This window comes from Syngnathus typhle, linkage group LG4 (genome assembly GCF_033458585.1).
Source record: "Syngnathus typhle isolate RoL2023-S1 ecotype Sweden linkage group LG4, RoL_Styp_1.0, whole genome shotgun sequence".
In the NCBI taxonomy this organism is placed as follows: Eukaryota; Metazoa; Chordata; class Actinopteri; order Syngnathiformes; family Syngnathidae; genus Syngnathus; species Syngnathus typhle.
In genome coordinates this window covers 4,026,428-4,053,233 of record NC_083741.1, presented here as the reverse complement: position 1 = coordinate 4,053,233, position 26,806 = coordinate 4,026,428, and the positions used below count along the sequence as shown (strand labels likewise).

Here is a 26,806-nt window from a genome sequence, read left to right as displayed (position 1 = left end):
ATGTCCAAAGTCTGGCCCGCATCTAGATTTAGATCGGCCCGAAAAATCAGTAAGTTGCTCGCTGACACTGTCGCCCGGACCTGCGCGCCCCAGAACGAGCCACAGAAATAAAACTCGCCCGAACGGGAACGCGCACATGACCCAGGGCTCATGATCGGTTGCGAGCGTGTCTACCCCGTCCGTCCCTTCCCAGTTCACACGCACACAGTGACCCAAACACTTCCTCATTCAAATGTCCGCACATCAAGGACTAAGGCGACGCTAAAAACACGGACGACTGGTGAGAGCGGTCTACTTCGTACTAATTACACACTACTACGCGTCCGCGCCATCCACTCACAGTGATCGCAAAAGACAAAAAGACTATGGATTATTATTTTGTGATTATGAAGTAATTTGTTGCGTATGAAGTTGAAATAAAAAAGATAAAATGGAGAATGATTTAATTTGGATTAAAAATCTGACATGATGCAACCTACTGCAGTCGAAACACCAATTCTCATTAATACAACAATAACAATAATAAAACAAACTTAAGAATCTAATAAAAAACATTCAACTTTCATAAAATCGTTCATTTGTATGAACTCATTTGTATGCCTCACATTCACACACACATCCATACACCAATGGGAGGCTGCTGCCATGCAAGGTGCTGCCAGGTACACACTGGGAGCAAATTGGGGTTCATTGTCTTGCTCAAGGACCCTTTGACATGGTTACCAGGGTTGGCGATAGATCCCACAACTTTAGAGTTGATTCGATCACTCTACCACTGAGCCACGCCAGACATAGAGCTCCGTGTAAACGCTGAATCTCATTGACTAGAGGCAAGCATTTAGTTGAGTTTATTTAGTTTTTTTATTTTGTTTATCCTGATACTGATTCATAGCCATTCTTTTCACCACATTTTTTTTCCTTATGACGTGCAATTCCCATGTAGATTAATAAATTTTTACATCATAAAGCTGCATTGAGTAAAACAACTTTGCATTGCTTTGCATTTCATAAACAGCCCCTTTCATTAATTACTGTATATTCTTGGCAATACAATAAAATCCCACTGATTCAAAATCTGTGGATAACTATAAACCTATTCAAACTTAACCATCAGATGGGCATTATTTCAGGTTTGTGATGTCGACTTCAGTGATCTCAAGGCTTGTGTGAAGCCCGTGCTTCCCGTGCAGTGTGAGCTCAAAGGATGTGAAATTAACGAGCAAGCTGTGGCAGAGCTGTTAGAGGCAACCCAGCACAAGGTCCCTCTAATAGAACTTCAGATTGTCTATGAAGAGTCGGGAGAGTACGACCAGACCGCCTTGGGCATTGAGCATCTCAGGTATGAATTTATCCCAATGACTGTGTTGAACCATGTGTGAATCCCAATAATGTTGTGTAAAAAATAGAAAAGCAACATTTCAGTAATGGTCAGTTTACGAGCATGTCCTTATTGATTTGATAGGAACCTACAAACACTGGCAAATTGCCTGTGAAATTGTGTATTTTCTTAGCAGATCAGTTTTTGCTCTGGTTGTGTGTGTGCATAACACAAAAATTAGCTGCTCCTGTATTTTGGTGTTTGTGAATGCAGCATTGGCTTTGCACCACTCTAAATATTATCTTTCATCATTGAAATTTGTAACTAATGCAAATTGGAATACAAGTCGATACAATGCCTCATGATATTTACCCTATTTTTTGGACTAAAAGTCGCTCCGGAGTACAAGTCGCATCAGCCATAAAATGCACAATAAAGGGGAAAAAAACACATGTCGCACCAGAGTTTAAGACGCATTTTGGGGGAAATTTATTTGACAAAATCCAACACCAAGAACAGACATGAACCAGCAACAACAGGCTAAACGATACAGTATGCTAACGTGACATAAACACAAACGAGGAGTTGAGAACGGGCCTGACGTAACGAACAGTTATTACTTACTAGGAGTAAGATGGCGGCGCGTGCACACGCAGCGGCCTCTCTGTCCCGAACGGTGTTTTGTTTTGTCGTTTAATGTGGGTTTGTCCGACAGTTTTGTGTGTTCGTCTCGTCGCACCGGGTTGTGCTACAAGTACAGCGGGCTGGTTCTGCTCGACATCGGCGAAAGCGAGTTTTGTGGCGATCTGGACTTTGAAGCAGGGACATTAAAGGCGCTCGGTCTGCTCCGTCCTGAAGCGTCGGAAGCGGTGTGCGAGGAGGCTGAAGAGGGGCGAGAGCGGGGGCGTCCGGGCCAGGCTAGCGGTCAACCCAGCTCGCCCGGCCGTGCCTTCCTTTCTTCTGGCGAACGTTCGATCGCTGGGCATCAACATGCCTGCTGAGATCTACGAACCGGACAGTGCGTAACTGCTGTGCATCTGGAGCGGCTAGCGTGCTATCGGGCGGACCGGGCCATTGTACGAGGGGGAACATCGTGAGGAGGTGGAACGCGCGTCTACATCCGTGATGAATGGTGCCGGGACTCTGTGGTGGGATGCAAGCACTGCTTGCCTCTGGCGAAGTTTGTGATCTCCAGGCTTTTGGGGTCCTGAACTCTCTCCCCCGTATGTTACTCGCATACTGTGTCTCGTCACCGTGGGATGGAGGAAACGTAATTTCGATTTCTTTGTGTGTCTTGGCATGAAGAAATTGACAATAAAGCTGACTCTGAGAACTCAAATAACCAACAATAACACGTTTATCAAACCATCTGTGTCACTCCAAATACATTGATCAAATTCTTCATCCTTTCTGTAAACAACACTGCGTGTGCGGCGCACCGCTGATGTCGGACTCGTTGTCAGTTACAGTTCAAATTATTCCACAGGCCCATATAACGATATATAAACTATATATCAAATAACTGATATAAACAACGATTTTATTAAACCATCTGTGTCACTCCAAAACAATGAATCTATTGATCGAATTCTTCGTCCTTTATGTAAACACCGCATGTGCAGCGCACCGCTGATGTCGGACTCGTCGTCAGTTGCAGTTCAAAATTATTCCACAGCCCCATATAACGATATATAAACTATATATCAAATAACTATAATATGAACAACAATTTTCTCAAACTATCTGTGTCACTCCAAATCATTAAATCTATCGATCAAATTCGTTGTCCTTTATGTAAACAACGGCGCGTGTGCGGCGCGCCGCTGATGTCGGACTCGTCGTCCGTTGTAATTCAAATTATTCCACAGGCCCATATAACAATATATAAACTATATATCAAATGACAATAATAGAAACAACAGTTTTATCGAACCATCCGTGTCACTCCAAATCATTAAATCCATTGGAATCTTCGTCTTGTCACTTAAAAAAACAACACACAGCTGTTGACTCCGGAACTACGTGCGTCGCTGACGTCAGACTAGATATATCAAATAAATGTTATATAAACAACAATTTTATCTAACCATCCGTGTCACTCCAAATCATTAAATCAATCAGAATCTTCGTCTTGTGTCAAAAAAAAAAAAAAAAGAAAAACACAGCTGTTGACTCTGGAACTACGTGCGCTGCTGACGTCAGACTAGATGTATCAAATAAATGTAAAAGAACAACAATTCTATCGAACCATCCGTGTCACTTCAAATCATTAAATCCATCGGGAATCTTCGTCTTGTGTCACTTTAAAAAAAGAAAAAAAAAACACAGCTGTTGACTCCAGAACTACGTGCACCGCTGACGTCAGACTAGATCAAATAAATGTAATATAAACAACAATGACGAACCATCCGTGTCACTCCAAATCATTAAATCCGTTCATCCGCTGTGTCACTTTTTGCACTTTTTGTGCTTTTTCGAGTACAGATTATTTTTTAAGATGTGTCAACTGGCGTTACCACATGGGTCAAGTTTTTATGTAAATGCCATAGAAACGCCGGTTCTGACATCACACTATCTGAGCTAACTTACCGTTTTTTTCCGTGTATAGTGCGCCCCCATGTATAGTACGCACCCCTAAAAATGGCATGCTGATGCTGGAAAAAAGCTTGTACCCATGTATAATACGCACCCAATTTTTATGAATTTTTTTTAAAAAAAAATTTAATTTTATTTTTTGTTGTTTTTTAAGTCCCAATGATCGTCACACACGCAGGGAGGCAATGGGTCCCATTTTTATAGTCTTTGGTATGGTCTTAACTAGGCTGGATGTAATTTTTTTTGTTGGCGTTGATTTCTCCGACTGCCCATAAACGCACCACCGCGCTCCGTGCGCATGGAGCGTGTTTGAAGTGAACAGCAGAGAAGAAAGGAACAAGGCAAAGTGTTGTGAAATAAAATATTACCTGTAATACGGATTTAGGTAGAGAACTGAACTCTCGCTCTTTATATAGCTGACGTGTCTTGCTCATCCGTTCTGCGCATCTGTAATGGCGGCCTCCGTATGATATCCGGTTTGCGTGTGTGCGAGAGCGAGAGAGAGCGAGAGAGAAAGCGTGCGAGAGAACGCTCAACCGTAGCGCGCCGCCGACCGCCCAACTGCACCGGGCTGGTCGATTAGTGTGACAGAGCCGTCGCTGAAATTTAGAAGATATTTTTAAAGTCCTGATGTACTTTCTAAAATTTAAGTGGACCTCAGTGCGCACTGCGCAGGGAGCTTAATTTGGTGCGGTCGCGCAACCGCAGCGCGCCAGGCGCTCACTGTCGCATTGCTTGAAGAGCGCCTTTGTGTTTTAGGATGAACAGCAGAGACCAAAGGAACAAGGCAAAGTGTTGTGAAATAAAATATTACCTGTAATACGCATTTTGTTATTTGCTGATTGAAACTGCTAATTAAACTGTGAATTGAAACTAATAGGAAGAAAACAACTCTCGCTCTTTATATAGCTGACGTGTCTTGCGCATCCGTTCTGTGCATTTTATTTCACAACACTTTGCTTTTCTTCTCTGCTGTCCACTTCAAACACGCTCCATGCGACCGCAATGCTCTCGTATCAGACGCTTGCTCGATCACCTGCTCGTTTGCTGTCCCGTGCGCGCACGAAGCGCGGTGGTGCGTTTACGGGCAGTCGGAGAAATCAACGTCAACAAAAAAAGTTACATCCAGCCTAGTTAAGACCATACCAAAGACTATAAAAATGGGACCCATTGCCTCCCTGCGTGTGTGACGATCATTGGGACTTAAAAAAAAAAAAAAAAAAAAAAAAATTAAAAAAAAAACATTTTTTTTTTTTTTTTTTTTTTTGTATCCATGTATAATGCGCACCCCAGATTTTAGGACAATAAATTAGTAAAATTTTGCGCACTATACACGGAAAAAAACGGTAGTTTTTTTTTTCCACACCCACTTGTACGAACGGCCGAATAACCATTTGTTTATGCACAGCACAGGCTTAGTCACACCTCGAACAACTTTGTGCTTCACCTTTCGCGAATGCGGTATTTCACGGATTTATAAGTGACAGGAGAACAGCGTTTAAATACACACTGATAGTGCGGGGCGTGCCTCTGAGCAACATGCGTCACTCCAGACAAGCGCGGGGTGCGCACCTGGCTGCACACTTAGGAAAAAAGCCGTCCAGGAGTTGGGAGAGCGGCAATGAGACCTAATAGTGCGGGGCATGCCTCTGAGCAATGTGCAAGGGAAGCCTCTGAGCAATGTGCAAGGGAAGAAGCACCAACCGGTGCAGGAGTTGGGACCTTGTTGGAGGTACCGAACCCTACCAGTTTCATATGCGCATTTTCTTTAGAGAAAAATTAAAACAAAAACATTCAAATTCAAGACATAGATGTTTTTTTTACTGCTCCGCAAAATGAGCCGTGCATGATCACCTTTTTCAATAAACAAAACCAAAACAATGCATGAACTCACAACAAATCACATACCTGCAAATCAGTGTGCCTTTGCGAGACCAGTTCAGATATGCGTTATCACGAATTTACACAATAAATCAGGTGTTCGGACCTCCGCAGTGGAGGCTCTGCCGAACCCCTGAGACAGACTCACCGAATCCCTAGGGTTCGATCGTACCCAGGTTAAGAACCACTGCTGTAGAGGTACAATACATGCACAGAACAATGTGGGAATGGTTATTAAGAGAATGGGAAAGGTTTATGTAGGGTAAAAGTATTGGGTAGGGTTTAAAAAGCTTTAATATTGTGTACTGGACCACAATACAACAGGGGATTCATGCGCAACTATGACTCACTTTGGTTTGGCTATGCATGATGTTCCCCGGGTTAATGTAGTAGTTAGTAATTCTGAAGAGGGACATTTTGCATTGCTTGTCAAGAAAAAACACTCTTCTAAATGGCTTGCTATAAATCCCTGCTCTCTAGCGGCCAACAAGAAACCCTATGAATTGGAAATTTAAATTCAATGTTGTTTAAATTGATCAGTAATAGTCTATTTACTAATAAAACTGATTTTCACAGTTAACACTGCGTTAACAGTGACAATAAAGGAATTCATACTCCAGGCTGTTAGGATCCTGAACTCGCTCCCCCGTTCTGCGTAGCGTCCTGTACTTTTACTGTCTGAACTGTCTGCACACTGGCTCTTATTATTTATTATTTGTTATTACTCTTATTTATTGTTTGTGCCTTTTTGTTTATGATGTTTTTTACTTTTGCGCTATGCTTGCTGGCTCCGTTATTTATTGTGTTATCTGTTTATTTATTATTTATTCATCACTCTTACTATTGATTGTTTGAATTTTTGCCTTCTTGTTTTTATATTGTGTCGCGTACATGTATGTCTATCGTTTTATGTGTCTCGTCACCGTGGGATAGAGAAAAACGTAATTTCGGTCTCTTTGTGTGTTGTGACATGTGGAGAGATTGACAATAAAGCTGACTTTGACTTTGACTTTGATAATATAGTCAATGTACTTCGCGGATTTTTGATTTTTGTGGGTGGTTCTGAAACGCATCTCCTGCGATAAATGAGCGATCACTGTAAATACTGTCATGTAACATGGGGTATGGGGGGATCAGATGGTGCAGAAGTGAGTATGGATTGCTCCCAGGAATAAATTGGCAGGGCTGAAATTCCAAATTTTAGCAGCAGATGGTGCAAAATTTGAATTGAGAATTATTGAATAAATTGGCAGGACTCAAATTCCAAATGTTTCCAAGAGATGGTGCCAAACCGTTACATGAGACCAAAGATGGGCAAGACAAGCTGAACTAGAAAAAATAGAAATAAACAGAATAACACCGGGGGCGGTTTTTGGGTTGCGCACGGAAGCACAAATGTGTTTTTTATTTGTTTTATCTTAATTTCTTTGCTTGGCTAAAATATATTCTGTAACAGCTTAAAGCAATATTATGACTCAATTAGACCAAGGTGCCCACCACTATGAAAATGGTGGTGTGTTAAAAAATGTTTAAAAGGTTGATTCTAAGGTTTGGATTTATGGTTGATTGAAGTGTTACTTTGAAGTGTTATTTTTGAAATGAAGAAAAGAGGAAGTGAGGGGGCTTACTGGGGTGTTGGCCGTACTTTTGGTGGAAGATAGTGCGTGGGACAGATGAAGGGCGGAAGCAGCTGCCAGAAAGCAGCAGGTGTATAAGCGTGGGAAACCGGGCAGTATAGAGGCCAGCGAAAGAAGGGGGGGGGGGGGAGAAAAGTCTATAAAAAGACCGCCACAGGCAGCTACGGGGCTCTCTCTCCCAAAAAGTGTTCATACGTGAAGAAGCCCGTACGAGTTCTAAGACTTTTTCTAAGCCTCCGAGATCTTTGTGTGAGACGCAAGATCGCTTGCCTGGATTAACTTGGATTTACTCAAAAGAATTGGACTGGACAACTTTGCATGAGGAACTAGGTGAAGGGAACCGCTTTTTCTGTATATACGCGAGGGGAGGGACAGTCATCGAGTAGTCGGTCTTCTCGAGGCCAACTTAGGTCCCAAATTGAAATTTAATTGGTGCTGGAAAATAATTGTGGCCATACAAAATATTGACATTTGGGTCCAATTTTTACATTTTCAGTTGGGGGGTGTACCGTAATTTTCGGACTATAAGTCGCGTTCTTTTTCATAGTTTGGGTGGAGGGGCCAACTTATACTCAGGAGCGACTTGTATATGTTTTTTTTCACACATTTTTACTTGATCATTAACACATCACTTACTTACAAGTATAGTTGACCACTTCACATGTTGTTTTTAGTATAGTATAGTATCAAATGCTTTGATATCTTTATCTTGAACATATTCAAAGTATGAAAAATGGAGAGAAAAAATCAAATAAAGTAGGGGTGTCCAGACTACGGCCCGCGGGCCCAGTTTTTATTGGCCCGCAGCAAATTCTGAAAACATAATTGAATATGGCCCGCACAAGACGCTTGAGCTCAACTCTGTTGCACTTCTCAGTTTCCACACTAGATGGAGCCCGCCACACAAAGCGTTTGACGTCACATTAGCCCCCCCCCCGGAAGAGAAGCGAACGCGCAGCGTTTGACGTCCGATTAGCAGGGAAGAGAAGCGAACGCGCAGCGTTTGACATCCGATTAGCACACGGGATTGTTGACAAAGGATGATCGATGGTTTATAAACGTGTTATTTATATAATAGTTTTTTTAAAATAACTGGATGTTACGTCAGGCCCGTTCACAGCTCCTCGTTTGTGTTTGTCACGTTAGCATACCGTATCGTTTAGCCTGTTGTTGCTCGTTCATGTCTGTTCTTGGTGTTGGATTTTGTTGAATAAATTGCGCCCCAAAATGCGACTTATACTCCGGAGCGACTTATACATGTTTTTTTCACATTTTTGGGTATTTTATGGCTGGTGCGACTTATACTCCGGAGCCACTTATAGTCCGAAAATTACGGTACTCACTTTTGTTGCCAGCATTTTACACATTCATTGTATATTGAGTTACTTTGAAGTAACAATAAATTCACTTTGCTATCCAAGCTCTACAGTGACTACTTAACATTGTCTGAAAGTGTCATTTCTTCAGTGTTGTCAAAGTCAAAGTCTGCTTTATTGTCAACATCTTCACATGCCGAGACACACAGAGATCGAAATTACGTTTTCCCTATCCCACGGTGACAAGACATATTACACGATAGACATACAAGTAAACGACGCAATATAAACAACAAGAAGGCACAAACAATAAATAATGAGAGTAACAATAAATAATAAATTTATTATTATTAAATTTATTGATAATTGTCCCATGACAAGATATAATTAAAACATTGCAGAAATGAGAGGGGTGTACTCACTTTTGTGAGATACTGTATCTAAGCCGCACTGGACCATAACCCGCAGGTTTTTTACCGTTTAATTACCATTTTTAAGAGAATATACACAAAGAATATTGTCAGGAAAGAGATGGTGCTTTGGGGATGCATACCTTTTATTAACATAACCTTTATTGACAGAGATGAAGAGCTCTGCAAACATACAAACATAATAAACTTAATATGCAGGGAACACTAACAAAACACAACTAATAATAAATAAAATGGGACCACTTACAGGGGTATCGTTCGCAATGTGAAACGAGCAACACGTGTAGCTCCAGAGTAGTCGTGACCGGGAAATAAAAAAAGAAAAGGGTGACGCAAAAAGATGCCATCAACAATAGCTGAGTGCCCTCTAGTGACCGGAGGAAACCTCTACAGTGCATGAGCAGCTCAAGTTCCTTTGTTAAGAGCCAAATCGACTGCCTTTAACTTAAAAGCGGCATCATATGCATTTATTTTGTCCCCCATAATGAGGGTTTGTGTATAAAAGAGTCTTTTCTTCAGTAATGTCTGTCTTGATCTTGTTCTGTCTCTTCTTTGTGTATATATATAATATTTGCCTGCGCTAAACGCTAGTCTTATAGTGACCCCGAGGTCCAAAAAAATGTCTGCTGGGTCTAGAGCAGGGGTCTCAAACTCAATTTACCCGGGGGCCGCTGGACGTAGATTCTGGGTGAGGCTGGGCCGCAGCAGGTTTTTCACAAGAAAAGCTTTTACAAAAACGTTCCAGTGTTATCAAATGTATTTGTTTATTCATCCTTTTTTGTCTTAGAAAATTTAAATAAATTAACAACTCATAAGAAAAAAATAAATCAGTAAGAAATAAAATGATAACAATAATAATTCAGCAGATATAGAAGACTGAATAAACCAAATATAGTTGCTGACTAGAGAAATGTAATTATTATTCAGATTCAAATGTCTGTATTAACAGCTCTTTAACCTGTAACTTTCTGAACATGAATGGAACATTGAACATAAACTGTTATGAACATGGCTTTTTCTGCCTACTTCTTACTGCTAGAGACCTGGCAGCGCTTCCTCTTGCATAGCCGAGCCACATTTGGCTCAAGGGAGGTATTTCTCATACTCCTCAGCATGTCTAGTTGTGTAATGACGTCTCAAGTTGTATTCTTTGTGCACTGCAACTTTCTCTGTGCAAATAAGACACGTCAGGATGCCCCTGTGCTCAACAAAGAAATATTGCACTTCCCACTTCTCCTGAAATTGTCTGTGCTCATCACCAACCTTTCTCTTCACTGCAGGCTTTGAACAACACATGTTTGGGGCTTTTGTAATATTATTTAGTTCTACTTGATGTCACTGTCGCGTTTCAGTTTCTGTGTTTTTCGGCGCTTCCGCATCCGGTCACATTGTCGCGCGTTCGCAATCATAGACATAATAAAAGGGTAGACCCCGCTGGGGGTGCTGCGCGCGAGAAATCCGGCCGCCATCTTGGTCAGATGACCAATCGCTAATTCTGTTGTCACGAGCCTGAGCTACGGGAGCCCACAGGTGTTAAAATATAAAACCCCCAGATGCATGTGAGAAAAAATGCGCGGGCCGCATTAACACAAAGATTTTATTTCAGGCAGGGGGCCGCAAAACATTGTCCCGAGGGCCGCAATTGGCCCGCGGGCCGCGAGTTTGAGACCCCTGGTCTAGAGCATTTTCTATTTGGGCTCCAAAACTTTGGAATGCCCTACCAATGGATATTAGAACTGCTACCTCAGTAGAAATATTTAAGACACGTTTAAAGGCACATTTTTATGATATAGCCTTTAATTAACCTGTAGTCAGTTTGTGTTTTCGCACAAACACACAAATAAACAAAGGAAACGGCAAATAAAACAACACTGCGACAGAAACAACAACAAAAAAGACAAGAAAACAACAACGTTTTTAAATGGGACTTGAAAATGACTAGAATTGGGGCACATTCAAGACGTTTTGTGTGAAGCATTCTGGCTAGACTTTAGAAATTTAGAAGTTTAGAAATGCTCAAAAAAACACTGGTTTGGAATTTTCCACATGTGAACAGCTTAATATGAAACAGATTAGTGTCATGATTGCATATAAAAGGAGCATCCTGAAAAGTCTCACTTGCTCACACGCAAGGATGGGACTTACCTGTTTGTGAACAATTTCATGAGTAAATAGTCCACCACTTTAACATTTTCTCTGTATACACTTTCAATGGTTTCAGGGATTTTATCATCTGTTGTGATGGTGTGGTGTTGTGCGTTGCTTTTACATACTAGCCTCTGTATTCTTAGATTCTTCTATAAGCATGTGTGGAGACTGTGGGATGAAGAAGATGAGGATGATGACTTTGACTACTTTGTCCGTTGTGTAGAGCCTCGGCTTAGACTGTAAGTACATTGTGTCATGTTATTGATACAATATGTATTAAAAGTTATAATTGTATTCAATGTGTCTCTTACCACAGCCACTATGACATATTAGAGGAAAGAGTCCCAGCAGGTCTTGTGAAAGAATACAAGCTCATATTAGAAAAGTGTACCCAGTGCTTTCAGCAGTTTTCAATGCTACGCAGCCATCTGAGCAGTGACTCTGACTCAGAACTAGATAATGTGTCCATGGTGGAGGGCCTGAAGCTCTGCGAACAGCTGGAAACATTCAAACGGAAGTTGTACTTCATTGAGAACCCACTGTTGCGGTAAGTGAATTGGTTCTCTTTATGTTTACCAATTAGCCGCTATATCCACTTTTAACCCACAAACTCTTTAAACTCCAGATATGTACTGGGCTACAAAGGTAATCCTCGACATCAATTCATACAAAGTCGTGGGCTGAGAGAGTCAGGAATCAAGGTTGCACATGTGGTCACTTCCTCCTGCACCACAAATCAGCTCCAGTCCCTCCTAAATGACAGGCTTCTACAACACTTTTCCTCTGTGGGCACTGAGGTTCAGGTATCCACATTGCAATCACAGTATTATTTTAATGTTCGTGTTGACTAATCCTCAAAACTATGCCAATGCATGATGGTGACTTTTGCTGTTTATCTTACCAATCTTACAATAATAATATACTGTAATATATTTTATAGGGTGCTAATTTTCTTACGAAAAACATTACACAAATGTATTTTCTTTTTTCACTTTTCTTGACGGGGGGCTGTAAGGGAAAATGACATTTACATGCACTTCAATCCAAAAAGAGTATTTGCGATACGAATGTTTTGACTAACGAGCGTGATTATGGCATGAATTGAATTTGTATTTTAAGGCAGCGGTCCCCAACCTGTTTAGCACCACGGACTGTTTTATTGTCAGACAATATTTTCACGGACCAGTGTTTGATGACGTCACGATTTTTGCGAAGAAAACTTCTAAAAAAAACATTCTAGAAAGAACAAATAAAATCAAAATCAAATGTCGAAAACATCAATAAATCAAATAATTACCAACTGCACATTGTTTGTAGAAGTTTTCTTCGCAAAAAATGTGCGTGTTTTTGGTCTACAATCCCATTTCTGCATAACAGACAAACCATAATCTTAAACGTCACCGTACTGTCCTTCCAGCCAATCACATCTTCAAGCGTGTTCAGAAGGGTTAGGCCAGGGTTCGGCAAACTTTTTGACATGCGGGCTGAATTGGGTTCTAAATTTTAACTGGGTAAAGGTCATTGTATAAAAGGTTTTGGGCTTTAGTAGGTAGTAAAGCATGAATGTTCAAAAAAGCTTTTTGAAAACAAATGCATTTATTAGCAGCATTAAAAAAAAAAAATTACACCAAAAAACTACTATCATTGATTCTCATTAAATACGACACTGTTAATATGAATAACAGTTTCCGTCACTTCAGCGCCTGCAGGTCAGATTTATGAAAGCTATTTATCTAATGAGGCGAAATCACATCAAGCGGCAAACATTCGTCAAGAAATTTTCAAGAGTTTTTAATCGCCATGTTTGAGCGTGCCAAACAAGGAATTTGACTTCAGTACATCACAGCCTCTGTTCAACATTTAGGTGACTAACAACACTCAGGACATGTGAAAAATGACAAATATTCTCAAACATCCACTGATCTTAAACTTCCAGGAGAGCAAAGGAAAACTCAAAACTCCAACTAAGGGAAATGAGAAACCTTGAGAAGAGACCACAAATGGGTGGGTCCCTCTTCCAGGATGACCAGGCTGTAATGGATGCAAAGAGGACACATACTACAAACAGTGTAGACAATTCAATAAAGGTGTGGAGAGCAGGATGTTATTGCACATCAATGACTCTGAGACTCTAAGAGTGGTGTGAGTTCATCAGAGCAACAGCCTGGGGGAAGAAGCTATCTCTGTGTCTGCTGGTTTTGGCGTACAGAGCTCTATAACGCCGTCCGGAGGGGAGCAGATCAAACAAACTGCATCCTGGGTGAGAAGGGTCTGTAGAGATGTTACTTCCAAGTTTCCTGGTCCTGAACAGGTACAAGTCTTGGATAGATGGGAGGTTGATTCCAATTATCTTTTCTGCAGTCCCGATTGTCCGTTGCAGTCTGTGCTTGCCTTGTTTGGAGGCCAATCCAAACCAGACAGTGATGGAGGTGCAGAGGACAGACTGGATGATGGCAGTGTACGTCTTGAGCTGTCTGAGGAAGTACAACTTCTGCTGGGCCTTTCGGACAGAGTCTATGTAGCCGGTCCATTTCAGATCCCGAGAGATTGTGGTTCCCAGGAACTTGAAGGTATCTGTGGCGAGAATAGTATTACTGCGGATAGTAAGGGGTGAAAGTGGTGAAGAATCTCGCCTGAAGTTCACTGTCATCTCCACGATCTTGAGCGGGTTCAGCTCCAATTGGTTTTGGCTGCACCAGTGGACCAGACGCTCCACCTCCTGTCTGTATAGAATATATCTTTATTAGAATAGAATAGATAGTATGCAGTCTCATCACCGTCCCAGATCAGTCCGATGAGAGTGGTGTCGTCTGCATACTTCAGGAGCTTCACAGGAGAGTCACCTGAGGAGAAATCGTTGGTGTAGAGAGAGAAGAGCAGTGGGGAGAGGACGCACCCCTGAGGGGCGCCAGTATTGGTGGTCCGGGTGTCAGATGTGATGCTCCCCAGCCTTACACGCTGTCTCGTGTTGGTCAGAAAGCTGGTGATCCACTGACAGGTGGAAGTAGGCACTGCGAGCTGACCAAATACATCATCTTTAAGAATCAGTGAAAGAGTACATCTAAATAAAGTAATAAAGAAACGGCACCACGGTGACTGATATCTGAAAATCAGAGCAGAGCTTTAACTCACAAACACCTGGTGACAGAGGTAAGGAAATGGGAATGGGACTTCCTTAAAGTCGACTTCCTTAAAGTCGGCCTTAAGAACTTTAAAAATTAAGATTAGTCGAAAACAGGTGATGAATCAAAAATTTGCCTCTGTACTTGACTTTTGATCCGCAGTTTGTCGGTGGAAAAAAGTTTTGCTGAGTCTTCAAAGTAGCTGTCAAGCTCTCCGCTGTAGGCGCCCGTTCCTTTGTTTACTGCTAGCGTAGTTAGCATTCCTTTGTCGCAAAGTGACGGCTAATATTGTACGCCTTAAATACTGTAACTGTTTCTTGGCATATTAGACAAACCAGCATTGATCAGACTTCAGCGAAAAAATATTTTGTTCTCCATTATTTTTTTAAACACTTGGCACTCAGAGTCCACCTTTCTTTTCCTTGGGCGTCTCATTTTAATGGAAGGATTCCAGGGGAAGGTTTGTGGGTGGCTTTTGGGTAAAATTGTATCTGAAAGCTCAGCGCGCAAATTACGAAAATGCTAACGTCACAGCCCACACTCAAAATTCGGCACTGATAGAAATCGAGCGCGGAGTGCGCCGGGTCCGTACTACTGAGTAGTATGTACAAGCACTTTCTGACATGGCTTCCGGGAGTAAATGCGCGGGCGGGCCATTCCCCATCTACTGGGGAAACACAGTTATTGCAGGGGAAATGACCAAAAAAAAAGTTTAATAATACAATTTATTCAGGTTTGGCGGGCTGGATTAAACGGGCCCGTGGGCCGGATGTGGCCCGCGGGCCGGATGTGGCCCGCGGGCCGTAGTTTGCCCATTTCTGGGTTAGGCCCACAAAGCCGATCTGAACACCCGAGTGTGGCGGATAAGTACAACAAAATCAAATGATACAACTGGCATAAAAACAATGATATTGTGGTGCAAAAGAAAAGGATTGGCAGGAAGTGTGTTACAAAAGACTTGACTGAACATACTGTAGGAAGACCATACACACAAAGGAAGAGCAACAATGGAAGTACTACGTTAACCTCTATAAACACCGCGTTCACAACGCACCCTTCAACCTTTAGGTCCATAGGGGAATTCTTTTTGCAAACACCACAGTATAATATAATAATAATCATGAACCCACTGTGTATTCCTCTATAAATTTACTTGTAGCATCCTCCGAACATCGTGCCAACAACACTATGATGATGATGATAGAACTTCATTCATCCCACAGCGGGGAAATTGACTTGTCACACTAGCGCATATGAGTGCAAGAATAAAACAAGTGCGAGAATTACAAAAAAATGGTAAATGACAGACAAGGACAAACACAAGTGCTGCTAGCAGAGATGAAACACATTCATTTTATCAGGTGGCATGCATGTTGTAAAGTCTCACAGCAGAGGGAAAGGAGCTGCTCAGGGACCGCACAAGCTCATGGAGGGGGTGAGAGGTGTTGTCCATGATGGATTTAAGCTTAATCAACGTCCACCTCTCACCCACAACCTCATTGGTGTCCAGGGGACAGCCCAGGTCAGAGCTCGCTCTTCTGACCATCTTATTCAGTCTCCCTCTGTCCCGATCAGTACTGCCCCCACCCCAGCAGACCACAGCGTAGAGGATGGCTGAGGCCACCACAGTCATAGAAGGTCCGGAGGAGAGCCCTGCACACACCGAAGGACCTCAGTCTCCTCAGCAGGTGGAGGCAACTCTGGCCCTTTTTGTACAGGGCGTGGGTGTGATCAGTCCAGACCAGTTTAAGGCGAACACCCAGGAATTTGTAGTTCTCCACTACTTCAATGTCCGATCCCTGGATGTTCACCGGAGTGAAGATGGGTGCTGTCCTCCCGAAGCTCACAATCAACTCCTTCGTCTTGCTGGTGTTCAGCTGAAGCTGGTTGAGCTCACACCAGCTGACAAAGTCATTGATCACCGTCCTAAATTCCAGATCGTTCCCCTCCGAGACATATCCAACAATGGCCGTGTCGTCGGAGAACTTCTGGATGTGGCAGTGAGCAGTGTCGTGGTTAAAGTCTGAAGTGAACAGGGTGAAAAGGAAAGGAGAGCACCGTACCCTGGGGGGACACCTGTGCTGCAGCGCACCACGTCGGACACAGACATGTAACCTCACATACTTTGGCCGGTCGGTGAGGAAGTCCGTTGTCCATGCAGCCAGGCGCTGGTCCACACCCGCCTTCTCCATCTTCAACCTAAGCAGTGACGGCTGGATGGTGAAGCAGTGTTCTGTGCAGTAAATAAGTCACTGCATTGTCCAACCAAACACCAGGCCGGTAAACAAACTGCAGGGGGTCCAGCTGCGCTCCCACTAGTGAACGCAGGTGACCCAGGATGATCCTCTCCATAGTTTTCATCAGGTGGGAAGTCAAGGCAATAGGTCTGAAGTGGTTCGGCTCCTTGGGGCGCGGCACCTTCGGTACGGGGACCACGCAGGAGGTCTTCCACAGTCCTGGGACCTTGTTCAGGCTCAGGTTAAACAGGTACGTGACCACACCACTCAGCTGGTCCGCACAGTCCTTTAGCAGTCTCAGCCAGAAGCCATCTGGGCCCGGGGTCTTCCCTGCCTTGACCTTTCTGAGGTGGCTCCTCACCTGAAGATCTGTAAAGGAGAGGGGGACGTCGGAAGACCGGGGTGATGGAGTGGAGACAGAAGAGTGACCCCGGGAAGTCCCCGGAGATGAGGAGGACAGATTGGGGGTGCTGGGTTTGAAGCCTAGAAACAATAGCGTGGATCCGGTTCGTAGCGGTAGCAGCGACAACCGAGGGAGGGATGTACACCGTTACAGCAATAACATGTGAAAACTCCTTCGGGAGATAGTACGGTCGTTTGCTAACCACCAACAGCTCCAAGTCACTGGAGCAGAGACGCTCCTTAACGCTGACGTGTCCGGGATGGCACCATCTATCATTCACAAACACAGTGAGTCCTCCACCTCTCCTCTTACCGCACTCCATAGCACTCCTGTCAGCCCGCACCACTTGTAAACCGTCCAGGGAGAGGTGTGAGTCGGGCGAGAGATTGATCAGCCGTGTCTCCGTGAAGCACATGAGACTGCATTCGCGATATTCCCTCTGCGTCCTGGTTAGCGCCGTTAGCACTTCCATTTTGCTTTGAAGAGATCTCATGTTTCCCATGATGACCGACGGTAAGCACAGTTTATACCGTCTCTTCCGCTGCCTGCACTTAACTCCGGCTCGGCATCCTTTTCTCTGCGGCCGTATCTCCTTGGGGATCTCCGTCCGCAACCCGCAGGGAAGGGTTGTGTAGCGCCAGGCTAACAGCTGATCGCGGGTGTAGACAACGGAGCCGAGTATGGATGGCTCACCCGATGCCACACCAAAAAGTTCGAAAATCAGTCGGGAACAAACTATGAATGTTACAACGTGAACATCCATAGCCGCACACTAGCCTAATTCAATGATGTGAGAATGTGAAAAAGAACAAAAAACTCACTATATCACAATCAAAACACAAAAAGAAGGGACGAAAGGACAGAGCTGCTATAACAGGCTGCCACTCGAACGGCACCATCAAAGATGACATAAGTAATGTTATGATCACGCCACTGAGGTGTAGGAGAGAATCTGGTCCATTTCTCAAAATAAAAGATCGTTCAGGCTCAGGTAAATAAAACGGGAATAATGCAAGTTATTTATTCTTTCTTGTGCAGCCCGGTACCAAATGATCCACGGACCAATACCAGTCCGAGGCCCGGGGTTTGGGGACCTCGGTTTTAAGGCACATTACTGTGTGTGTGCGCGTGTGCGCGTGTGCGTGTGTGTGCGCGCACACGTATATACACACAGTATATCAATATTAAGATTTGCTGCATTATACGATACACTTCCCAACTACTTAGCATCCATTTGAAGCAGTGCTTTGTTCTTTGCAAGCAGCCTCATAAGTCGTCACTACAATAAGTAAATCAAAACACAAAAATCATGTCATGACTGAGATTGTTTCTTATAAAGGTACAAATAACCACCACCACAGACTATATGAACATGACGCAGAAAATTTTCATATCGCAGAAAAATTACTGTAATGCATTCTGTTGCAATGGCACACACAAACATGCTGAAATGAGTGTCGCAGTTAGTCTGGGCTCTCAGCCATGACATTATTCACATTGTGAACCGCTTAATCCTCACAATGGTCACGTCTGTGTTGGAGCCTATCCCAGTCATGTTAGGGGGTTTGGCAAAATACACCCTGAACTGGTCCCCAGCCAATCGCAGGACACGTATAGAAATACTATAACTATTCACAATCACACCAAGGACAATTTGGAGTCGCCTACCATCTGAACCGATAATCCAGACAAACATTGTAATGTTAATTATGTAAGTAGAGTGAGCCGTCTCTTCAGGGCATAATAATGTTGATATACAATTACAAACCACACCTTGGCAAGAGTTTGCCATTACAGTGCTTCTGTAGTCATATATGTGTGTGTTTGTGTGTATGTAGTTCCATAGAGACCCAGTTTCTGCGGTGGATTCGTGCCATCAAGATGACATGCTCTTTGTTCTCCCAGGAGTATACAGTGTTACCAGATGCATCCTGCTTCCAGACTCCATCACTATAGAGGGTATACATAATGCAATATTCAGATTAGGGTTCGAAGAGCACAGTGCATCCGGAAAATTTCTCACAAATCTTCATTTATTATATAAATCATATGTTTGAGTAGGACCTGTGACCAATAGAATTGAAACTACTGCAACAAACTGGGGTTGACTAGGGTTGTGTTATGCATCCACTAGATCAGTGCTTCTCAATCATTTTCTGTGATGCCTACCCTAGGGAGAAGAAAACATTTCGCGCCCCCCCATATTAACATTAAAGAAAACAGGTATATCAACTTACAATAAAGAATAACTTTATTAATAACATTATTTTTTTAGTCTGTAACCGAACAGATTCGCAGTGCATCGCTTTGCCTGAAATCAAAAATAAATTATAATTATTCAAACTATAAACATTCTTGACCAACTGCCATTTTATGCTGAAAAAAATACAATAAAATAATAAATATACATGATAACCAGCTCAGTGGCCTAGTGGTAGAGTGTCTGCCCTGAGACTGGAAGGTTGTGGGTTCAAACCCCGGCCGGGTCATACCAAAGACTATAAAAATGGGACCCATTGCCTCCCTGCTCGGCGTTCAGCATTAAGGGTTGGAATTGGGGGGGGTTAGATCGCCAAATGATTCCCGAGCGCGGCACCGCTGCTGCTCACTGCTCCCGTCTCCCCCAGGGGATGGATCAAAATCACACGGGGATGGGTTAAATGCAGAGGACAAATTTCACCACACCCAGATGTGTGTGTGACGATCATTGGGACTTTAACTTTGACTTTAACTTTTAATATTGAATTAAATAACAGCAATAAATAATATTAAATTCAAAGTAATCGGCAACATTAACTCAGGAGCGCAATATATAAAACATTTTAACCTACAAAACAAAAATGAATAAAACAATTTGTGCTCAAAATGAGGCAGCATGACGGAGACCATATCCACAGCTGCAGGTAGTATCAGCTCTTCTGCAATGGTGTGTTTTTTTTCTTGCACTGAGCAATTTGGTACGCTGAGATTGACTGAAGTAGCATTCACAAAGTGGGATGATTGTTGGCAATATTCAGGCCGTTTTCGCTGAAAAATCTCAAGCAACTTATCAGCGTGATTGGAGTGCAATGACTTTATAAGTGCCACCTTAATTTATTTGGGTTCATACTGTCCGCTGCCAACATTTTAAGGCACAGTAAACACACCGCTATTTCCTCATCTCCCATCGTAGTCACACTGAAGCCGAGCGCTACGTACGCTTCGTCATATTTCCTTGTCTTAGCTTTCGTGTGACTCTCAATTCTCTTATCTCCATCTCCCTCCGCCGTTCTTTTCAACCCTGTTAAATATTTCTCCATTGGTGTCCCACTGCACTTTTTATCGCCTGCTCTGTGCTGTGTGTGCGTATGTTCCGTGCGCTCTACACTGCAGAGCGAATACTCTTTGTGCACACTCTTACAGTCTCTTACGGTGATATCGCCACTCCCACCTACTGCAGTAGATGTCTAATTACCCTTTAATCTAGTACAGCCAAAAGAAAAGCATGTTTCCTGGTGTCACACGCCGCCCCCCTTGGTATCACACCAAGCACCTTCTCACTATTTGAGAAGGACTGGACTATATGATACTGTGCTAAAGGGAATGTCCACCCAGTCAATGAGGTAAAAAAAGTCCAACTCCCATTCCATATGAAAGGGATACGGTGTGGCTTCTTACTTGTGCGAGTGCGTGCATTGATGCGTAATGCGTTGATTAGCTTGTTAGTTTTGGTGCCGTTTTTTGGTATTCGCAGCCAAAAAGGCTACGGTGAGGGGATGTGGTCACTGTCTATTGCGCATGTGCGGTTCACTGTGATTGTCTCTTGACAGGCTTACCTGAATGTCAATCAAGCTATGGGATGGATTCGAGCCTATAGAAAAATTGTTGTTTTTTTTTGTTTTGTTTTAAATTTCATGTGATCGACCAGCTTAGTTCTGTGACGCCCCTGACCATGGTTGCCGTAATGCTGAAAGCGATGCAACCTTGTAATTTACTAGTCGTACTGAAACGTACTGAAACAGTTTGGCAGAGTGCTGTGTACAACCAGTATGCCTCAACAAATTCATCAATTGATCCATATATAAGGCGCTCTGCATTATAAGCCGCACTGTGGGTTTTTGAGTAAATTATAAGCTCTTAAATGCGGACTATCGTGCGGAAAATACGGTATATAAAAATGGAAAAGATTTTCTTATTTCTTTTGGGACCTGCTCTCCTTTTCTCTTACCTGTGAACACAAAAAAATTATCAGGACATGAAGCTGTAGATGTAAATGATTATTCTTCACCGTAGGCGCAAGGCATGTTCCAAAACAAAATACCCATGCATTTAGCACTTTCCGGATGCACTATACGTAGGTTGATCTTACAATGGGCAAACACTTTCACTGTTGAATCAACCTAGTAATTCTTGTCTCTCCAGGATATGGACCCCCTGATGAGGTGGTGTTTGAGAAGAAGTATACTGGAGACTCATTCATTGTGTCTACAGGAGCTGAAATCAAAATGTCCAACATTAAATTCATTCAGCATGATGCAATTGAGGGTATTTTATGTGAGTATTGAGTTTTTAAAGAAAGCACCCCAAACCCTTTTTTATTATCCAAGATAACCCCCGAGTATTATTATTGAGGTGCCATACACATTGTCCTGCTTTACCAGTTTTGCTTGTGTATAATCATGTTCTATATACTTGTCTGATAACAGAGCCCAATTAACATTCTTTAGACCTTAAGGTACAGAACACCAAGTGTACTCTGTGCCATGTTTAACTGCGCTAACAGAATTTATAGGTTTGACCGTTAATGTAAACTATATATATATATATATATATATATATATATATATATATATTAGGGGTGTAAATCGCGGGTTTTGTCACGAAACGTTATCGTATCGATACAAAGAACCACGATACGATATTTGCCGATATCTTAAAGCCTGCTGTGATTCATTCACGATACATCACGATATAGTGCTCTACGATCGATATATATATTCTTTTAAGTAAAAAATATAGAACAATATCCTGATTTATAACAATTTATACGCAAAATCAACAAGGTACTGCAAACTCTATTTAGGAAATTACAAGAGTATTGTAGTATACAAAGTGCTTATTTTAACACTGAACTTTGATGTGTTTTTTCTTTAAATGTGCGGCGAGATTTGTGCCCCCTGAATATTTGATCACCGCATGGCAGGATTTACAAACTGGACGTGTCTTGTCCGTTGAGCCATCTTTTCTTTGGAATCCAAAGTGCTTCCAAGCGAATGACTTGAAGCCTAAAGGGGAACAAATTTCCCCATCTTTTTGGACACTAGCCATAGCACCAGCCCAGGAGCCGCGTACTAGTTGTCGACTCCCCTTTCACATGCCTGCTCTGCTCACAACACAACACGCGCGCACTGCTCCTGGAAAGAGGAAGCAAGCAACAATGAACTGGATTTCAAAATAAAGTTGCGTCTAATGTCCGAGGTCAAACACGGCGATATAAATCGATGTTTACGTTTAGCATCGATGCCAATAAATTGTCGAGCATTATATCGATTAATCGATGTGTATCGATGAATTGTTACACCCCTAATATATGTGTATATATATATATATACATACGCACGCACGCACACACACGTATATATACATATATAGTACATAGTTATGTATGCATATATATGTACATATACGTAGATTTTGGGCTCATTTCGTCACCCCACCACCTCCACCTCTGCCCATTTCAGCGAGTCGTTCGCGCACGTATGTCCAAAGCTCAGTGGCCTAGTGGTAGAGTGTCCGCCCTGAGACTGGAAGGTTGTAGGTTCAAACCCCGGCCGGGTCATACCAAAGACTATAAAAATGGGACCCATTGCTCCCCTGCTTGGCACTCAGCATTAAGGGTTGGAATTGGGGGGTTAGATCACCAAATGATTCCAGAGCGTGGCACTGCTGCTGCTCACTGCTCCCCTCTCCCCCAGGGGATGGATCAAGATCACGCGGGGATGCAGAGGACAAATTTCACCACACCCAGATGTGTGTGTGAGACGATCATTGGGACTTTAACTTAACTTTAACTGAACTTATGAGTGGCCAAGGTCGCATGAGGCACTTCTGGCTGCCCCCCCCCCTTTATATCGTCTAATCTTACACCTTGTTCAGAGAAAACAAAAACAGGGTTTTGCCCTGGTCAGCCCACCTTGCTTGTTGTAAAGTTTGTTGCTTGCATCATCACATCCTGTTTTGTTTTGGTGATAGTCAATCCACTCGCAATATACACCACTTTTGGAAAAGCAACAATGCTTAAAAAAAAAAAAACAATAACACCCACTGGCAGTCTACCCGCTCCCCATTTCCCTGTTCTACACCACATCATACATATTTGTTAACAGATATTTCTTGATTGCAGTAAATTTCTTATCTTTATTTATTCAGTCCTTCACACGTAGCTTTAAAAGAGTCTTTAATTACCACCCTGTTATGATTCTTATTATATACGTATCTTTATTATTATTTGTGTTACAATGGTTATAATTTATCTGTCTGGTCACCAGGTGTGAGAAAGGGAAGTCTGTCCATGGAGAATTGTGTGCTTCAGTGTGAGACCACCGGAGTTGTTGTCCAAACATCTTCCCACCTCACTATGAATATGTGTGATCTATATGGATCCAAGGTAATTTATTTAGTACAAGTCTCAATTGTCTCTATTTTTTAATCCTATTTTGTCTTTCTCTTCTAGAAGCTCTAACATTCCCACTTGTCTACCAAAAGCAAAGGCATTAACGTTAGAAATTATGAATAACATCTGATCAAATACTTCAAAGCCTATTATGAAGTTTTAAATGCAGTAATCCCTCGTTTATCGCGGATAATTGGTTCCAAGACCACCCTTGATAGGTGAAAATCTGTGATGTAGAGAAAATATATTGTTAGAATATCCATTTTATGAACTTTTATTGTATTTTATTGTATTTTTAAACACTGTATATTGTACTTTTAATGTTTTTGTATTCTTAAACACTTTAGTAAACATTTTGAAGTCAAACAGATTTTCATAAACACTATTTAAATAAAAAGAAAATAAATAAAAGTAAATATATACAATATCCGCACAAGACTTTTATGAACCTTTATTGTAGTTTTATAGACTTTGTTCTTTTAAACACTTTTTGTATCTTTAAACACTTTTATAATTTAAAGTCAAACTGACTTGCAGAAACATTCATATTTAAATAAATAAGAAAATAAATGAGTAAATATATTGTTACAATATCCACACAAGGCTTTTATGAACCTTTTTTGAAGCGTGACCGTGTCTTGAACGCGGCCCAGTGTGAGCGCATCCGCTCAAGACTTTTATAATTATATTTTTGTACACTCTATTGTACTTTCAAATACAATATTGTATTTTAAACACTTTTAAAAAAAATTAACGCGTCACGGCTCCTCTCCGCTCTCGTGTGCTGGCCGACTGACGCGCCCCCGCGGCCCAGCGCGAGCGCATCCGCACAAGACTTATACCGTTTTTTTCCGTGTATAATGCACCCCATGTATAATACGCACCCTAAAAATGTCATGTTGATGCTGGAAAAAAGCCTGTACCCATGTATAATACGCACCCAAATTTTTTTTTTCTTTTTTCTTTGTTCGTTTGTTTTTTTAAGTCCCAATGATCGTCACACACGCAGGGAGGCAATGGGTCCCATTTTTATAGTCTTTGGTATGGTCTTAACTAGGCTGGATGTATTTTTTTTGTTGCCGTTGATTTCTCCGACTGCCCGTAAAGGCACCACCGCGATCAGATGAAAAGAGAGGAATGTGACGTGCGGACATGTGAAAAAGGCGGCTCTGTATGGGAGAGAAGTTGAAGAGGAATAAAAAAAAACTTGGAAACCAAAACTTGCCCCTCGTCGTGACTCAGAGCCGCAACAAATGTTTCGGATTTGTGTAGGGTACATTGTGACAGCAAACGAGCAGGTGATCGAGCAAGCGTCTGATACGAGAGCATTGCGTTCGTATGGAGCGTGTTTGAAGTGAACAGCAGAGACAAAAGGAACAAGGCAAAGTGTTGTGAAATTAAATATTACCTGTAATACGCATTTTGTTATTTGCTGATTGAAACTGCTAATTAAACTGTGAATTGAAACTAATAGGAAGAAAACTGAACTCTCGCTCTTTATATAGCTGACGTGTCTTGCGCATCCGTTCTGCGCATCGGATCCATAGTGCGCATGCGCAGTGATACTGCCTCGGTATGACGTCCGGTCCGCGATGGAGATTAAAAAACAAACAATATTTGACAATAACACACCATCAAGGATTGCACCATCGCATCAAACGATGTGTCGTCAATTATGAATTTTACTGACTAAGTGTGTTGGGCAGGATGGCTGAATGCGATGCGCGATTGACAACAAACAAGAAGAAAGGTGATTTCAAGTTTTATTTCGAGGGAAATTTGTCATGTCTCGTCCCCAGTTTTGCTGTGTGTCTAGGTAGCCATAGTTTGTTTGCTTCGCCCCTCCCTTCCTGTGTCCCCGCAATCAATGTAACGTGTTTTGTATTTAAGTCTTGTCTGCCCCTCGCTCACCGTCGGATCATTGCATGTGTTACTGTCATGATGTCTGTTTGGTTTCTGTTCCTGTCTTTGGTAATGTCACCCTGTCTTTTTGTTCCACGACTTTGTTGGTCAGTCCTGTTGTTGGTTTTGTTGTACCATGATTTTCTTAAAAAAATAAAATAAAATTTGTACCCATGTATAATGCGCACCCCAGATTTTAGGACAATAAATTAGTTAAATTTTGCGCATTATACACGGGAAAAGACGGTAATTTTATTTTTAAACACTTTATTGTATTTCTAAATATTGTAACATTTTAAAATGTAAATGTGTCACGACTCCTCTGCTTTTGCGGTCCTGAACGGCTGACGTATCCCGGCAGTCCAGCGCGAGGGCATCCACACATTGCTCAGAGGCATGCCCTGCGCTTAGTGCTCATTGCCAGTGTTGCTCGATTTAGTTCCCCCGTGAGGATTTGTTCCCCCTGCCGCGGGAGCGCGCACGCCTTGTTTGGAAAGCGAAAAACCGATGCCGTACGGCGTCAGCACTATGTTGTTTTCAATAAAAACATGCAGAACACACGTTTGCGTCAGTCAATTTGAATTTTTAGAAAGGATTATTCTCATTTGATGTCTTTAAGTTCATTTGCGTTCTGCCGTTGAAGCGGGGTGCATTCGAAGACCAGTTGTACAGACGAAACAATCATTCACCCGTTCCCCACCACCTGTCACTTTGCTTGGAACAAAAGGAGCCTTCAGAACTGAAATTTCTTCTCAATTATTCATTCAAATCAATTTACTCAAATCATTCTCGTTATGAAAGATTTGATCACAAAACGTGTGGCTTTTTCTTAAATGAACATGTTTGACATTGCTATAGTGTCAGCATTTAATTATAATGCGCTGTCATTTTAAAGCAAATTAATAAATGCAACAATATTAATTTGATTTGAAAATACCACAGTAATAAAATAGATGGATGAATGATGATCACAATTAAGTATAAAGTCACCTTTGTAATATATGTATACTCCTTGTAGCATGTAATGGTACCCAAAAAGAGGAGTTCCTTTGCATCGAGGTTTATGCAAAGAGCTCACGTAATTATATCGTTGCTTTTTGGTGAAGTGAATGAGTGTTCCGTCTGTAAGACTGGTCTTTGAATGCACCCCGCTTCAACGGCAGA

General features: G+C 42.2%; 2 protein-coding genes across 4 annotated transcripts in view; one reads left to right on the top strand and one right to left on the bottom strand.

Moving 5' to 3' along the window:
• The window catches only part of shcbp1 (SHC SH2-domain binding protein 1), a 66,436-nt gene that overhangs the window by 23,109 nt on the left and 16,521 nt on the right, over positions 1-26,806 (top strand). For all 3 annotated transcript variants that reach the window (XM_061276357.1, XM_061276358.1, XM_061276356.1), the window contains exons 4-10: positions 1,131-1,339; positions 11,470-11,565; positions 11,643-11,873; positions 11,952-12,129; positions 18,927-19,047; positions 21,490-21,621; positions 23,616-23,734. In XM_061276357.1, the coding sequence (XP_061132341.1) occupies positions 1,131-1,339; positions 11,470-11,565; positions 11,643-11,873; positions 11,952-12,129; positions 18,927-19,047; positions 21,490-21,621; positions 23,616-23,734 (1,086 nt within the window). The remainder of the gene's footprint in view (positions 1-1,130; positions 1,340-11,469; positions 11,566-11,642; positions 11,874-11,951; positions 12,130-18,926; positions 19,048-21,489; positions 21,622-23,615; positions 23,735-26,806) is intronic.
• Positions 12,915-18,277, bottom strand: LOC133152617 (uncharacterized). Its single transcript, XM_061276359.1, has 2 exons — positions 14,170-18,277; positions 12,915-14,049 (listed from the first exon to the last, which is right to left on the bottom strand). Exon 1 carries the CDS (start codon positions 17,849-17,851, stop codon positions 16,928-16,930), a length of 924 nt encoding a protein of 307 aa, XP_061132343.1. The 5' UTR covers positions 17,852-18,277; the 3' UTR covers positions 12,915-14,049; positions 14,170-16,927.

Bases quoted from the DNA above. Each gene is read 5' to 3' on its own strand.
- LOC133152617 (XM_061276359.1), bottom strand. From the start codon at position 17,851: ATGGATGTTCACGTTGTAACATTCATAGTTTGTTCCCGACTGATTTTC.